The following is a 17892-nucleotide window of genomic DNA, read 5'->3' on the forward strand; positions in this document are numbered from 1 at the left end:
TTGTTTATTTATCTATAATTTATTATTCGTAAAAATGCACACAATCGCGACTTTATTATTTATGTTTAATACTGCAGTTTTAGGTGGAGGTTGCCTTATAGTTGCATTTTTATTGTCTGGATTCGTTGCTATAGTAAGTTTTTGTCATTGATTATATAACTATGTATCTTGAAATAAATTAATATTTATCGTTCCAGATGCAGAACGGATTCCAAGACGTTCGAAAATTTGCAGATTGTCATTTCGAGCTTGAAGAGAAGCTGAAAGTAAGTATTTATGCAAATACTATAACATAATTATTAGACGTGAATCGGTTAATTCATTTTTATGATAATTAAACGTAGTATTAATTCGTGTAAGTGATTTTCATCAACAGGTTTTGAATTTTATGAAGAGATTCGGAAAAGCTTCTTTATCGATTTCAATGGAAGACTTCTTCAACATAACAAAGAAATTTCCCATCAAGGTAAGAAGTCATTTTAGTGTCGTCGCATGCAAGTACTGGATTATATAACCATTACTTCTAATCTCTCCAATCTCTCCAATAGGTTATAAAAAATTAATGTATTTTCTTTCACAATAGTTTATATCAGAGTATATTTCATTTGTTTGTTTCCTGCATTTATTCTATAAAAGAATAAACTACACATAATTATTTTTTTATTATCAGTTTGACATCGTGACAAACTGATAATTGTAAGTTTGGTAGTTAATTAAAAACCAAAAATAATTTTTTTTTATAAATCAAAGCCAGATACTGAGCTTAAATAAAAACTTATACGACCAATCTGAATATTTATGACGCATTTATGTAATTTTTAATATGCTTAAAAATCCTTTATTGTGCCATATTACATAGTTACATACAGAGGAAATGCAATAAAGTTAGCTACATTAATTAAGTTCATAAAATTTAGTACATATTAATTCATTTCCCAACAATTTTCTCGTAAGTTACGTTTTTCTGTTAGTTTTTACTTTATAACTAGCGTAAAACCCTCAACATATTTTCGTGTTTATAAAAATATAGTCGTCGATAAAATTATATAAAGAATATCTGACTTTGTTTACATTTATTGTATACTTTACTATACAAAGTTAATGGTGTAGGTTATACAGCTGGTCTAATAATGCAAGAAAACTATTTATAAATAAATATATATATTTTTTTGATAACTTGAAACCGTGTCGTATTCTGTTTCTATTGTTTCTCATACACAATGCAGTGTAACTTAACGATCACTTGGCTTCCTTTCATCTTTACTTTAGTTGATTTTGATTTATTTGTTACACTTGGTAATTTGGAATTACAGTAGTGAACCGAAAATCGGCATCAATTGGGGACTGGGGTTGTTCAGATTAGGGATTTGTTCCGATTACGGTTTATGTACGAAAAAATATATTAACCTGTCCGATGTTCAAATTTTTCTCCGTTGCGTGTCGCTTTGTGTTGAATTTTTCTCCGTTGCGTGTCGCTTCGTGTTGAATTTTCGTCGATTTTAAGCCTAACGAAAATTTTTATAATAATAATCGAAGCTATCGTATCGTTAAAAATTATTTTTGTATTTTGTACAAACAAAATAAATATATTGAAAAATATAAAAACATGAAAATTATACTTTAGAAGTAAATTTAGTATCAAAAACGTTCGATTCAGCACGACACAGTCCGACTGAAACTCGTTCCGATTACCGGCGATTCTGATTACCGGGGTGCCGATTTACGAGTCTCTACTGTACTGCGATAAAATATTTGCCTTTTGTTTGTTTGCAGATGGCCAATTCTCTGTACTCGATATTTCCAGTCTGTTGAATTTGAGAAGTATCCGAGAACAAAAAGAAATATGCACAAAAAAATCACTTTTTGATATACTAAAATAAGATTTTGAAATAAATTAAAGAATTACACAAGATTAATTAATAGAATACAAAAGTTTTATAGTTGAACAGTATATAAAAAGAACGATATTCAAATAATGTACACGTGTATTTTTCGTATTTACTTGATTGTATGAGGTGGATGTGACTTTTTCTCTTCGCAGTCATTTAATCGATTTATATTTAATTTATTTATGGATGATTTACAGTGTAGTTAACGATTCGAATAATTACAACAATTATCATCAAATTTTAGTGTAATTACGCATTCAAAAATGTATTGATAGAATAGTAAAATTTCTGCCTCATTGTATTTGTAATAGAATTAAATAAAATATATTTGTGTTACATTGTATCAATGTTTCTCAAATTGGAGTTAAGAATCAACGATGAAAAATCTAGCAGTGAATTACTTAACTTTTCTGGCAACAATTAAAACTGCGTGCGTGGTGCCATCTGTTATGATATTTTATTTTAAAAACTTATTATATGTTTGGTTATTATAAAATGGCGAAATGCTTAATTTTTAGGGTAGACAAGGGTTTTATAAAAAAATTGTAAATGCTAATACAGTGATACCTCGGTTTTCGTCGATAATCCGTCCGAAAACAATCGGCGAAATCCGAAACCGACGAAAGCCGAGGCAATTATTTCCATACGAATCAATGTAAATCCAATTAATTCGTTCTACACACTCCAAAATACATACCAAAAACATATTTTATAGAAAATAAGTATAGTGTTTAATACTAAAAACAATAAGAATTTTATATTCATGACTAATGTAAAGAATAAATGAACATTTAACATGGCATTTCCTATGATAAAGCTAAAACGAAAGCAATGGAATTGGGAGTATTCAGAATCTCAGCATCAATCCAGCGAGATGCTGCCGGAAGTGACGTAACGGCTGATATTTTCTATAGAGAATAAACGCTCACTGCCGGGAGAGAAAACCATAAAAATGGCGAATGATGAGGACTTCCGCGTTACGTTAAATTTATTTTTAAACTTTTTTAATGAGAACAGCTTAATAAAAATTTAATATTCCGAAAAGAGAGATAGGTACGAAGATTTTTTAAATAATTAAATCAATCCTAAAGTTACACTTTAACAACTAAAAAAATTATGTGATGTCTTACGTAAATATACTAGTATAATAAAATATTATCTGAATGTACTAACCGAATATTAATTTATTCAGGGTTTATTCATCAATAAATAAATTAAATTCAAAATTGTCAACAAAAATAGAGCTTTTACGAGCCTCGTGGTGGCTGCCATCTCGTTTGCTGGTGTATCGAGTACAGAAAAAGACGTTTGCAGTTTGCTGGAAGCTCGCTAGCAGCAACCGGAAGTTATCTGAGATTTTTAACATAGATACTGGCTGCACGCTGAGATTTTGAATACGCCCATTGTTTGGCTAGATGCGCGGGGTAATGCTCACACAACGAAAGACAACGCGTGGTTTTTCGCAAAATTAGGAGCGAGGACACGTGGGAACGTTGACGAAATCCGATGCAACCGACGAAAACCGAGACACTTTTTTCGCGAAAAAAATCGACGAAAACCGAAACCGACGATAACCGAAGTCAACGAAAACCGAGGTATTACTGTAATGAGTAAAATCGTTATTACGTCCGATCATACTGGAGATACACACGATCTCCATTATCTCCATTCCCCCTTGACCTTTAACCACCAAAATTTACTACCATCGGTCTTCCTAATAAAGAAACCGCCTGCAAAGTTTCAGAAATTTTTGACAAAAATTTACACAAGAGTTATTAAACCTCAAACAGAAGGAAGAAAATCGTGTCCCTCCACACATTCAAACATCCATACATACACGCGAAATTTGTTGCATTTGTCGACGTTTGAAGGTGTCCTGAGCCCAAAAATGTAAAGATCTTGGGAGTCATCTGTATACTGCATTTCTCAATTTTACTTGAACGATTTCAGTAAAATATTTACTGGAATTTGGACAGAAATGACACAAAAACATTTTAATTTAACATTTCGTGAAATGGTTTCCACTCGTATATTACGGATTTTATTTATTGGCGTATTTCAAGTTAATTGTATTATGTTAATTTTTTCGTTTATCTTAGATTTCTAGCACGTGAAGCAAACGATGTTGTTTACGGTAATATTTTTATTCCTAAAGGGACGATAGTGTACAAGTTTCCTCCTTGTTACACCGCGATTTGGATTATTGGAATCGGCTTGAATAATTTCGTTCAGAAAGGTAAAGTGAAGAATTTTCAATCGAAATTTGCAAATTCACTGAAGATTTCGTGAAGAAGATATTGTTTCAAAGATTTTCAGAAATTCACAGACCGATCTGTAAGGAAATTCTGATATTAATATAAAAATTAACGACAAATGATCTAATTTTTCTGCATAATATTTTTAGATACTAGTGAGAGAAAAGTCAACTACAGTTATCGAACGTGCATCTCAACACTTACCTTTTTTGAGAGGAACGAAATGGAAACAGCTCAGAAGTGTCATGACACCTTCTTTTACCACGTGCAAGATGAAAATGGTAAAGACATCAACTTATGTTTGAGTGACTGGGAAGAAAACACATCTTACTCAAGTATTGTTTAAAAAAAAAAATTATTTTTGGGCACTTTCTTGAATACATCGAGCATAAATCATGAATATTTCGGTTTTCTATAATAAATATATACGTATATCTCAGCGGATAAGACGACCTTCAGATAAGACGAGGTATAAATTTTCGTCAAAGTTTTATGGTTTTAGCATATATCTGTCTTATAAGACGACCCCCAAACTATCAGCTGCCTATGAATTTAGTTTAGATCAGCGATCATCATCTGAATAATAATAGTGTATAGTTTATACGAATTACGTCGTACTGTATTTGTAATTTTTCGAATAAACAAATTTTATTTTCTTGCATCTGGCAGCACTGCCTTGCGATTGTTGCAAATATTCGCACTGATTCGCGCATTCGGGTAATGACTGACTATTCACAAAAACATTCTATGGGCTATTCTATTTTGTGCAGATACCATACTCTCTTCTAGTATATAATTACGGTTTGTCTGCCTTTTTATAATGGTTTTAATTTAAATAAATTTCAATCTAATTTTTTTTTGTATCTGTCGTATAAGACGACCCCGGATTTTAGGGGCCATTTTTTATGATTCAGCTATAGTTTTATCCGCCGGGATATACGGTATACGGTATATATTGAAATACAAATTTCCAGACTTCTAGTTACTCTAATATTTTACTATTAAAAATGGATTACATATTTGCTTAATCGAATTTTTTAAAACTCTTTCTGTCTGTGGGCACTAAGAAGGCCTTTTTTCATACCCATCGTGAATTTGGCCAATGCCACAATGGGAACGGACTTGCAAGGGACAAGACCACACATCCGTGGCAGAACGATCCTGGATCAAATCGCTTGGATTTGATGGGGATCTTTTAGAGTGATACGCTGATGACCTAACCGTCTCCATCAAAGGTATCCTTGCTATGACGAAAAGGGTTTTAAATGTTAATTCTTGCGATTCTTTAAATCAACACGTACAAATAAAATATAAAAAATAAATAACATTAGTATATAAAATAAATTTCGTTTTATAGCTTCATATCGTTTTAATTGTTAAATTCAGGATTCTCAAAAGTTTGGCGTGACAGAAATGGCTTCTACCAGTTTCATTGACTGCCATCTGTTCACTTTTCTTCGCCAATGTTGCATAGTCATACATATTTATTTTTATGGATCGGTACATATTGCAACTTATAAAAACATAAAGAGCAATTCACAGATAGCAGTAAAATGTATCGAAATTGCAATCTCAATTATTAGATCGAACTGATGCTTTTATCCTAAGAAACTTACATTTATCTTTTAATTATTTCAATTCCATATGACACGCTTGCTATTTATAGTATCGATTCCATGATAAACACATTTGTTTACTTTGTAGATGTCACCCATGATAAATGATGCGATTGAAGATCTACTGGAAAATTTCGAGAAATTTTGCCAGTCTGGAGAAGGCTTTGAAGCATATTCATTCTTTCAAAGGCTAACTTTTGATGTGATTGTGAGAACTGCCTTTGGAATTCAATCTAACGCGCAGAAAAATTTGAAAGATCCCTTATTTCATTTGGTTTATGTCATGTTTCATATTCCGTTTCGACTCCTCTTCTCTCTCTTAACAAGTAAGTCAATTCTATTCAATAATATATAATTATTTTTAGCATAAATAATTAAAATAAAGATTATTAGTAGTAGTTAACATTCTAAGAATTTGTTATACAGTTTAGCTATTTGTTGACAGAAGGAATCATTTTATTTAATCACGTCAATTTAGTTTACAAATTTAGTTTTAACAAATGGTTTTGCTAATACCAAAAAAAAAAAAAAAAAAAAAAAAACTGTTAGAAAAATACCAATGCACATGTCGAAATTATTGCTTGTCCACTGAAAATTTATAAAAGTCCAAATTTGGCATACGAATAGCCATTTAGAAATATCAAAGTATATGTGTACTTACAAATGTACTGGAGGATAGAGACGAAGTATTTCTTTAAATGTTTGATCCAGATATTGTAATTTCTGAACAGTGCTGTAATCCATTTCATTCTGAAAGAAAACAAAATTTTTTTATACTACAAACTATAATTACAGTGTAAATATGATTGTCCTTCATAAATTTACCCCTTCTTCTATTAGAGTCTATCATCGCACGAGAGAAATGTCCGAAAGTCAAAGGCTACGTTACGTGACATTTCTTGTTATAGGTATAAATTTCGCATTAAACAGAAATATTAATACTTTTGAACACAGTTATCGTATTTTCAGAACATTTCCATTTATTTGTAGCCTCTTTCGGCTTTCTTCAACCGTTTATGAGAATAATTCGAAAAATAACTGCAATCATGAAAAACAAAGGTACTAGTCCACTAAATGATCTTATGAACAAATGTGAAGCCATTGTCAAAGCTCGTCAAAATGATCCAACGGTAATAACTAGAAACTTTGCCATCATTTTTCAACAATTTTTGTAATTTGTTTTAATTTATTTTACAAAATACACAGCTACGAAAACCGGATCTCCTTCAACTGTTAATCGATGCGGAAATTAAGGAGAATGTCAACGTTGATTATCAAGATTTGACTGCTAGCGATAACGTAGAGAAAGAAGTCGATGTTAAGCGAGTGAAGAATGGTATTTACAATTTAAGTTTTGTATTAAATTATTTTTACATTTTAACGAATAATTGAAAATTTTCGACAGAAACCGTCAAATCGAGACGTTTGACTATGGATGAGATGACGACGAATGCACTTGTAGTACTTTTGGCCGGGTGAGAACAGTTATTTAGCGTATTTTCATAGATTTTAATCAATATATATTATAAAAGTAAGTGTACAATGTGCGTGACGTTAAAACACAAACACGAGTTCCGGTACGATCAAGGGAGTTATATGGTGTGGTAGCCCTCTATTCCCCACCCATAAAGAAGGTTTCCGTTTTTACCTGAACGGCGTGCTGTTGAAGATAAACGGGCTGGAAGTTTCGCCCTCTATAAATTTTCCACTAACCAGTTTTCCAGTAGTCCTAAGCGTTGGGAAGTATGACAACGCTTAGGACTACTGGAAAAACGACAACCACTGGGAATTAACACTACAAGAAACCTCAATCACAGCCTCAGCTGAACAAATCAGAGACTTATTCGCCATAATTCTAAGAACATGTAACCCATCGAATCCAAAACAGCTATGGGACTCCTTCAAAGAGAGTATGAGTGATGACATACCGTACCAAATCCGACAAGCTCATCCGGAACTGGCCATCGAATTCAACGACAACAGCTTCAATGGAACACTCATTCGCCTAGAAGATAAATGTTTAGCAATAAAAAAACAGACCTTAGTACAACTTGGGATGCCAGCACCACGAAAGGATGCTTTCAGTGTACTAAACTTCAAAATTACAAAGGAAAAAAGCTACATCAACGAACTACTTCAATACATTGCTCACAACAAACCACTTCTCAATGACAATAAAAAAAAAATTTACAACGTTATCATGGACCGGATCAACAACAACACTGGCGGAATTATTTACTTGGACGCACCAGGCGGCACCGGGAAAACGTTTCTAATAAATCTATTGCTGGCGGAAATACGTGCTAAACAACACATCGCACTTGCACTGGCATCATCCGGCATTGCAGCCACACTTATGGAAGGAGGACAGATTGCCCATTCAGCCCTACAACTACCGTTGAATATAGCCGAAGAACAATTCCCGGTATGTAAAATCTTAAGAGGATCTGGACGTGGTGAACTTCTAAAACAAGCTAAAATTATCTTCTGGGACGAATACGCAATGGCACATGAAAAATCACTCGAAGCCATGAACAGAACATTACAAGACTTGCTAGGAAACTCTGAAGTGATGTGAGGAGCTCTACTCATACTCTCAGGAGATTTTCGACAAACACTTCCAGTTATCCCCAATTCAACACTAGCAGACGAGATCAATGCATGCTTTAAAAAATCACATCTCTTGCAAACACACAAATACTGAGACTAACAAAAAATATGAGAGTTGAACTCTCGAAAGACGAAATAACAACACATTTTGCTCAAAAACTTTTACAAATAGGCGAAGGCACATATCCCACCGACCAGTCCACCGGCGTCATTGAACTCAACAGTGATTTTTGCAACATAGCCACTACTGAAAACGAATTCGTCGACCAAATTTATCCAAACGTTGTTCACAACTATACCAATCCGGAGCGGCTATTTCAAAGGGCAATTTTGGCAACTAAAAATAATATTGTCGACGATATCAACTTTAATATTCAAAAGAAATTCCCGGTAGGGAGAGAATATACAAATCGATCGACACGATGGTAAACGTTGAAGAAAGTGTCAACTTCCCTACAGAATTTCTAAACTGTTTGCAAGTACCAGGAATGCCATTACACTGCTGCCTTCGACTGAAAATTGGATCTCCGATCATACCAGTCAGAAATCTGAACTCACCAAAACTATGTAATGGAACAAGGACGATCGTCAAACAGCTATCGAATAACATTATCGAAGCCGAACTTATGACTGGAAAAAACAAAGGGCACAAAGTATTTATCCCCAGAATACCACTGATCTCTACCGAACTGCCATTCCAATTTAAGACTGCAATTTCCAATCAAATTAGCCTATTAGCTTTACAATTAACAAAGCGCAAGGATACACTTTAAAACATTGCGGCATCAACCTCAAAGACTGCTGCTATTCTCAAGTCAACTATACGTAGCTTGCTCTCGAGTAAAAAATTCGAAAAATTTGTACATATATACCCCGGATAACAAAATGAAAAATGTTGTTTATAAACAAGTATTGTAAATAGTTAGAATATGTTTTTTTACCTCTTATGTTTTAAAGTTTATCTTTTTATTCCAACTACCACACAATCTCACATCAACTCCCTGAGCGAAGCCGGGTACCCCAGCTAGTCGTTATATAAATATGAGTTTGTTAGATTTTTAATGCTAAATATCTTACGAACGATTTAGATACGAAACCACGAGTACCGCTCTGGCTTTTTGCACTCTGATGTTAGCTAATTTTCCCGACTTCCAGGAAAAAATAAGAAATGAAGTGAAAACTCTGATAGAAGAAGGGGTAAATTTACGAAGGACAATCATATTTACACAGTAATTACAGTTTGTATTACAAAAAAGATTTTGTTTTCTTTCAGAATGAATTGGATTACAGCACCGTTCAGAAATTACAATATCTGGATCAAGCATTTAAAGAAATACTTCGTCTCTATCCTCCAGTATATTTGTAAGTATTCATATACATATTATCTCTCAGTTAGAATCCCCGTAGTAGATGAAGATCAGTTGAAAATTAAACAATTATCATCAAAACTGCGTTTTTAATTATTCTCGATTAAAAAGAAACCATTAAATAGATACAAAACACCTTTTTTCGTTGCCGAGATTTATTTAATTCAGAAACAAACGTTTTCGGCCTCATCCATAAGGCCATCATCAGGTCGAAAGACGAAATTGGAACGCTTACGTTCCATGAATGGAATACAACATTCAAACTAAACGTTTTTACAACGGAACAAAATAACGGAACATAAAAAAATGATAAGTGAAAAAAGTGAAGAAAGGTATTTTGTATCTATTTAATGGTTTGCTGAGCACTCTCTGTTATTGTTAAAAAGGAACCATTGAAATAAATCTGCATGAAACAAAATTAACATAAAAAAAGGTTTTTTAAAAGCAACGGACTTGTTCTACAACACGTTAAATCCCAGATTATTAATTTACCACATTGCTGCACTAGTGTCACTTATCGCCATTGCCAATTTCGGGAATTTAGCAGGAATATTGTGAAATTCCTGAAATCTGCATATATCAAGCTTCCGATTTCACAAATTACGCAATTATTTTTTTTCATATTTCACGAAATGAGCGATATTCTCGGTTTTGGTGGCAACATATATTATGTAGGCCTATGTATGAAGCAGAAACATTATTAAAAATTACAATATACTATTATCTTTCATATCTTCTCAAATTATATACGTAAGCCGATAGGACTTATATGTATATAATGCGGAGTGTGTTGTAAAAACTCCCGAGCATAAATACATAAATTCACGAATATCGCAAATATAAAAATTATATTATATTAAATTTTCGTTTATCACAGATTCGTAGATCGTGAAGCTAACGAAGATGTTGTTTACGGCGACATTTTCATTCCTAAAGGGATGATAGTGCAAGTTCCCTCTTTCTTGTTACACCGCGATCCGGATTATTGGGATCGACCCGAAGAATTTCGTCCAGAAAGGTAAACTGAAGAGTTTTTAATCGAAATTTGCAAATTTACTGAAGATTTCGTGAAATATTTTTGTTTCAGATTCGCACTGGAAGTTGCCCATAAAAGTGACCCTTTGGCATGGCAAGCTTTCGGAGCTGGACCCAGAAATTGCGTAGGAATGAGATTTGCACAGATGGAAGCAAAATTAGCTTTGGCTCACATATTAAATAAATACCGCATATTACCTTACGAAAAGACCGATAAGGTAAGAAATATTAATTTTAATAATTAATCGTATAAATATATATGAATACTTTATCTTTTTCCATAATAAATTGCATCCTCTTTCTATAAATAATAATTTTTATATTCGAATTCTTTCAGTTTCCCTACGAACTGGAATTGAGTCCACATATTATAAGACCTAAACGTGGTGTATTTATCAAATTACGACACTGTTCCAACAACTAAATCTTTGTTCTTAAGAAATAACGAATTAAACAATGTTTAGATAAATAAAGTGCTTACTGTGACATCTAATTCAGTTATTCTGTTCCATTAAACAATAAGAGACATTAAACAAATAAACCAGTATTGAGATGCTCCCTGGCGACATTTAAAATTTTGGTGGCGCCATCTGTTATCATATTTTATTTTAAAAATTTTTATATTTTTAACTACTATAAAATGGCTAAAAGCTAAATTTTGAGGGTAGGGACGAGTTTTATGAAATAAACAATTGTAGAAGGCTAATAACGAGTAAAATCGTCATTAAGTTCGATCCTTCTCGAGATACGACACATCAATCCCCTTTATCCCCCTACCCTCTTGAACCACTAAAATTTAATCGTATCAATTCTTCTATTACTTAAACCTACCTGCAAAATTTCAGAAACTTCGACGAAAACCACAGGAGTTATTAAGCTTCAAACAGTATGAACAAAATCGAGCTTTCCCTCACGCATACACATCCTTAGATAAAGAAAAATTAAATCAATATGTACGACGCTATCTAATTCATAAGATTTTTAACGTAACTGCCGAGTTTCGTTGCAATTAGTCGAACGGTCTAGGAGTGCACAGCGAACAAACAAACAAACATCCTCATTTATAGTCTACATATAGATATAGAAAAATATATTCGTAAAATTTAAACTCATTAATATGTTCCTCCTTCTTGAATAAATAAACTTTTTTCTTTGTGTTCTCTACAATTAACCTTCATCAGATTCGTAAACTAGGCTATTTTTTAATTTATATTATCCTTCTTTATAAATAAATTAATATTTAACTTAGACGTTGTATGCATATAATGCGAGAAAAAATATAAATAAATCTTAGAAGACATAAATATGCATAAAAACTAACCTGTTGTAAGAAGCCAGGCCCGATAAAAACCTTAATTACGATGAAGATGACTATGATGGTGTTAAATAGATATCCAGTAAGGCAGCTTTGATATCCTTAAGGCTCGTGAATTTTGTTAGACCGCGGATTTTAGCGGGAAAACTGGAGACTCCGTTAACTCCGTTACTCCTGGCGGAGAAACGGAGCAGAAGTCTCCAGTAACTATCAACCGTTAGGTAGGAAAGTTGACACTTAGCTGTCAAGAATTCGCAAGTCATCTTCAACAACCAACCGCTTCCCACACTAACACTGTACCGGAGAGGTCTGACATTAATGATCTTGTACTTTTACTTCTTCTCTATTATATTAGATAGTCTATTTTCTTTTTTTAAATTTGCTTTAATATGAACGGAAAAATGATTAGACTAACCTTTGTATTTTTCATATAAGAAATTTATATGTGGAAACAGAAAGTACCGGAGATTTATTTTTTCATTTTTAACGTTGTATAATTACTGATATAATGATTACACCACTGTTTTTAAAATTTTTCAAGAAAAAAAACAACAAGAACAACGTTACATGATGTTTTCATGTAACATTGTTCTTGTTCGTATATTTCTTAACTCCATAAAAAGGTATTTCTATTCATTTCTATGCGACAATACGATTTATAATTAATTAGTAATTACTTTTTTTATATCGCAAGTTTGAAGCTGTTTCTTTGATTCTATTAATTATTTGATCTGTCCAGCACAGAGAAATATGAATACGCTCTTCTGATGAGTGCACGAAAGACGCACAGTTTGTATCCGTTCGAGTTATCCGGAATGTATAGTGCACTATGTGTTGATTTATGTAGATACCTGTTAATAATTAATATTAACAATATATATATGTATATATATATATTAATGAATTTAAATTAATATTTTCAATCGGAATATAGTGTACATACAAGAATTATCTTACAGAAAATTTTTTCTCTACATTTTCTATTATCAATTCACACAAACTTTTGAAGAAATAAAAGACATATGCATTGTTCGCGAATTAGGTAATATGAACTAATCGGACGAAAACCAGGTTAATGCAGCTTTAATTTTTAACATCATTTTGGGAACTTTCTGCTCTTGTACAAAATAACTACGAAGATTTTTCATTTATATTACAATTACGAAACACCTTGCAGAATTCATATTAAGAAACATCCGATTGTTTGTGGTTGTGTGTATTCTGTGATTTAAGACACCCATTGTAATAACATAAATAAACAATTGAATTACTAAAAGAGATCTCTTTTCGTAATTTAATCGTTTGTCTACAAACATAATTCCATGCCACGTCCTTTATTCTTTAGTAAATTGAATCGTAAGGAATCATTTCTAAACCGGAAATTACTTTCATTTCTTAAATCTAACATTTTATTGACGATTTATTCTGGAAACTTCAAACTTTATGGCTATTTCTAAGATTTCTCATACCATTGTTTACATATTTACATAATTGATTGTTGGAAGAGAATATTAAAGTCGAACACATAAAACTATTTGTATAGAAAGGTATCTTCGCTCGCATCGATTTAAATCTTTTCAATTACCAATAATTCCGAATTTTAATATCGATAATGGAATTCGTCTTATTCTATCCATTTATATAATAGCTTGATATACTCATAATAAATTTATGAATATTAAGCATTATATAAGCATTATATAAGCCTTATATAAACCTTATATAAACCTTATATAAGCATTATAGAGGCCTTGCGTAGCATTATATAAGCACCATATATTATATTAATACTCTTAAACGCATATACGACAGTGTACGAAAGAATTAGGATCTATGCAATGTACAACTTTTAATTAGTATTAACTCGTATGAGCAAGTTATAGTTTTGAAAGAAACGTTGTATATACAGTAAGAATCTGATCAAATTCATTTATTCACATTATATTTAAATACCTGCGCTTAGTATTTAATTTTAGTAAAAAATAAATATGGTACAAGAGATTGAATTGTGTTTGAGATGTTATCTCCAACCGTTGCTATGTATGGGCTTAGTGTCTGGTGTGGATCCTTTCTTACAATGCAATTGCCAGTGTTCGAGTAGAAGCAGTTCTCTAGTCAAGTTGGTGAAAGCCTTCTATTTCGATATGGTTGAATATATTTCTTGTTTTAGTGTATTTGTATTGATTCTCTCCAATATTCCAGTAATAAACGAGTGGGTTCCTTGCGCTAGAGTATTCAAAGTAATTGGCGACGACACAACAATTATCAAGTTAACCATTACTGGTAGCATGATGATATATGCGATAATAAACAGTTCGATGAAACGAAAAAAAATGAATACAACGATTAAATTAAGAAATATATCTTTCTCGGATAAAGAAAAAATAAATAATAAATTAAAATTACTATGCAAGTATATGGTATTCGTCGTTTGCTTCGGCGGTGTAATGACACTAATTATAACTGTTATTTTATTCTATTTTGCTTTCAAAAGAGGATATTATTCACATAATGAATCATTATACTGCAATGTTGCAACGGCAATTTCTTGCATGTATTTCTTTGCCGGACAAAGCTGTATTCGTTTTATTATTATTATTGTTATGTCAATAGTAAAAACTGGATTTTTGAGTTTATCCAAAGAACTTTTATTAATTAACAAGAATGACAGAAATTTGTTTCGTCAATTAGAATCTGTAATCCTTTGTCACGACCAACTGTGGCTGTATACAAATGACGTAAACAAAATCCATGATTCTGCTTTTCTGCTGGATTACTTTATTCTGATGTTGATGACCTGTTTACTCATTTACAATCTTTCGTTCGTAAAAATGCATGGAATCGTTACGTTAATATCTTCGTATATTACATTGCTTTTCGTGATGACTTGTGTTATAGTCGCCTACATAGTATCTTCATTTATTGCCGCAGTAAGTATCATCATCATTGCTTAAGTAATACACGTTTAGTTTTCAATGAATTAACGTTTATTTCAGATGCAAAATGGCTTTCAAGACATTTGGATATTCGCTTGTCATTTGAATCTTAAACAGAAGCTAAAGGTCAGTATTTATACAATTATCCTGGAACAATTATTGAATTTAAATGGTTTAATTCTCTTCCATTACAATAAAATACTATATGAAAAGTTAAATTTATGTAAATGATTTGTTTAAACAGATTTTAAATTTTATGAAGAGATTCGGGAAAGCATCTTTATCGATTTCGGCAGAAGACTTCTTCCTTGTAACGAAGAAATTTCCCATCAAGGTAAAATGTTAAATCTTAGAGACTAGTAATTCGTTGTTTTTATATCATATTTTAATACTATTTTATCGAAATGTGTGAACGTTAAACTTAATTTCACACATATTGAATAGAGGTATTCTAATGATAATATGTAATTATGTAATTTCGCTTCTTTCCCTTCGTTACTATTGAGTTGATCGTAAATTATGTAAGCCTTCTTTACCTGCCTAATTTTTATGCGTATCATAACAAAGAAACAAAATAAATGGACAAAATTTTGTAATATTAACTTGTGATATTATTTTATTTTCATGATAAAATAACAATACATTATTTATTTAAGTTCAATTCATTACGGTTTATCTTACTAATGAATATGTTAAAATCATATTTACTGATGCGATAATCCTAAAATTATGATCAAATTAGTTAGGTTACCACAAAAAATAAAAATAAGAAACCAAAATAAAATAGCAGGAATTAAAAAATACATTTATCTGTATTCTACGATCTTGTTTTAAATATTCAAATGTTAAAAATTGTTTAAACTTGTAACGTTAAATAATTATTAACAGTTGTAACGCGAATTGAAATATTCAAATAAATTACAATATTTCATTTTTTTCCCGAAATGTATTTACGAATGATAATTTTTTCATCGATTGTTCGTCTGTAATTTGTCTTTTCGGAAATTTTACAATTTTTCTCATTTAAAGGAATTCGAAACTAAAAATTACGTTGTTTAATATTTTAAAGAGAAAAATTTACAGCCAAATGTATTCGATTATTTATTATATTCAAAGAGTTATTAAAATGGTTGTATTTGATTTCTTCGCAGATGGCAAATTGTCTGTATTCGATATACTCGAGTCTGTTGGATTTGAGAAGTGCGCAGCAAGGAACTGTAAATTGTTCGAAAAAATCTCTGCTGTGAAAAGAAGATTCCATTTGAAAGTAAAGAGCACAAATTAGAAATTACCTGTTTGATTTTTAATGAAGAAACCGTTAATTTTAGCATCAATTTCAAAATTTCAGTTTGAATTGTTAATTCTAAATGTAATTACGAATGTAATGTAAAGCGTAGTATTACGTCTGTCACTGTGTATTTTGATTTTATATTTTTTATGAAATAAAAATGTAAAATGTTGCAATAAAACTATATTTTGTTTACTAAGAACAAATAAAAAATGATCGTTTTTGTGTTACTTCAAATTTTAAAAATTATTTTACAATAAAAATGCACAAAACTTGCGAGGATTTCGTGTCACTAGAAAAAATAATGCCGTGATTGAACAGTTTCCTAAAACCAATCAGTATATATACAATACATACATACAATAAAGTACGGTAAGTTTCCATATTTAAAGTACACGGTTGCTTAGATTTTAATTAAAACCCATAAACTGATAAACTTCAACAATGTTAACAAAGGTATCGTTAGTAAACATGTCATTGCTATTTCTTAGTGTTCGAAATCATGCAATTTCGTAAAATTCTAATGCGTATAAAATCGTTTAGAGCGTTTTTATTGCATACTAGCTGACCCGGCCACGCGTTGTTGTGGCTCAAAATGTATCTATTATAAATGTGTAACACTTCCCACATGGGGGGAATTTCAAAAAATCCCTTTGTAGTGTATATTCTGTTGACGTCACCTATTAAAACGCAATTAAAAACGCAAAAAACCGCATGTAAAATAGTATAAATAGAAGTAGAGTTCTTCACGTAAGCCTTAATCCTGTCTCTCTTCCCCCGTAGGGCGAATTTCGACATGTTTATTATATAAAAACACGTGCATATTCGAATGCAACGTTGTGTCAAAATTTCAAAGGAATCGGTAGGAATAAACAAACGTTGTATTTTATTTATATAGGTAGGTAGAAAATGATTTGCTTAGGTCCATTCTCACAGAAAAGCATAATGCCTCACAGAAAAGCAAACTTAGGTCGTCTGAAGTTAGCGCCATCTGTTGGACATAAAAGCCTTAATCCATATATAAATATACTTTTGAAAGGGGGAAATGGTGATCTTCACATATGCCACAAACCTTCGCGGGAATGTATTAAACAACTTCCCAAAGTTTCATGGCAGTCGGATAAATGGTGTGGTAATGCATGAAGGACAAACACACACACACACACACACACACACACACACAACACACACAGACATACATTCGTTTTTATATATATAGATAAAAAGGGCAACAAATTTAACCCTAAATTTAACCCTAGTAAAAATCGTAAAGTGAGGAGTATATTTTCTATACTTCAATTTCTCATATTTTCTAGGACTTCCCGGAAACTATAAGCTCCTTCGTGATTTTATTCCTCCTATAAACACCAAATCCATTAGCTTATTTGTATCAGTTTTCAAGCGTACTTTCAATCTCGTGTGGAAAATAAAAGCTAGTATAATTATAAAATTTTCTTATACAAACATCGGCCGAAATCGCGTCCTCATTGAAGACTTTTTTATTAATTACTAGCTGACCCGGCCACGCGTTGTTGTAGGTCAAAATGTATCTATTATAAATGTATAACAGTTCCCCATGGG

The 17892-nt window shown here is 31.8% G+C and overlaps 1 protein-coding gene across 1 annotated transcript; it reads left to right on the forward strand.

Annotated features, from left to right (window-relative positions):
- Window positions 1-5794: 5794 nt before the first annotated feature.
- On the forward strand, window positions 5795-11196 carry LOC136979967 (cytochrome P450 3A4-like). Its single transcript, XM_067275995.1, has 9 exons — window positions 5795-6086; window positions 6751-6890; window positions 6967-7096; window positions 7166-7235; window positions 9459-9567; window positions 9644-9732; window positions 10615-10755; window positions 10825-10990; window positions 11110-11196. Exons 1-9 carry the CDS (start codon window positions 5849-5851, stop codon window positions 11194-11196), a joined length of 1170 nt encoding a protein of 389 aa, XP_067132096.1. The 5' UTR covers window positions 5795-5848.
- Window positions 11197-17892: the final 6696 nt, after the last annotated feature.

Source organism: Centruroides vittatus, unplaced genomic scaffold (genome assembly GCF_030686945.1).
Source record: "Centruroides vittatus isolate TY-2023 unplaced genomic scaffold, ASM3068694v2 contig_658, whole genome shotgun sequence".
Classification (NCBI taxonomy): domain Eukaryota; kingdom Metazoa; phylum Arthropoda; class Arachnida; order Scorpiones; family Buthidae; genus Centruroides; species Centruroides vittatus.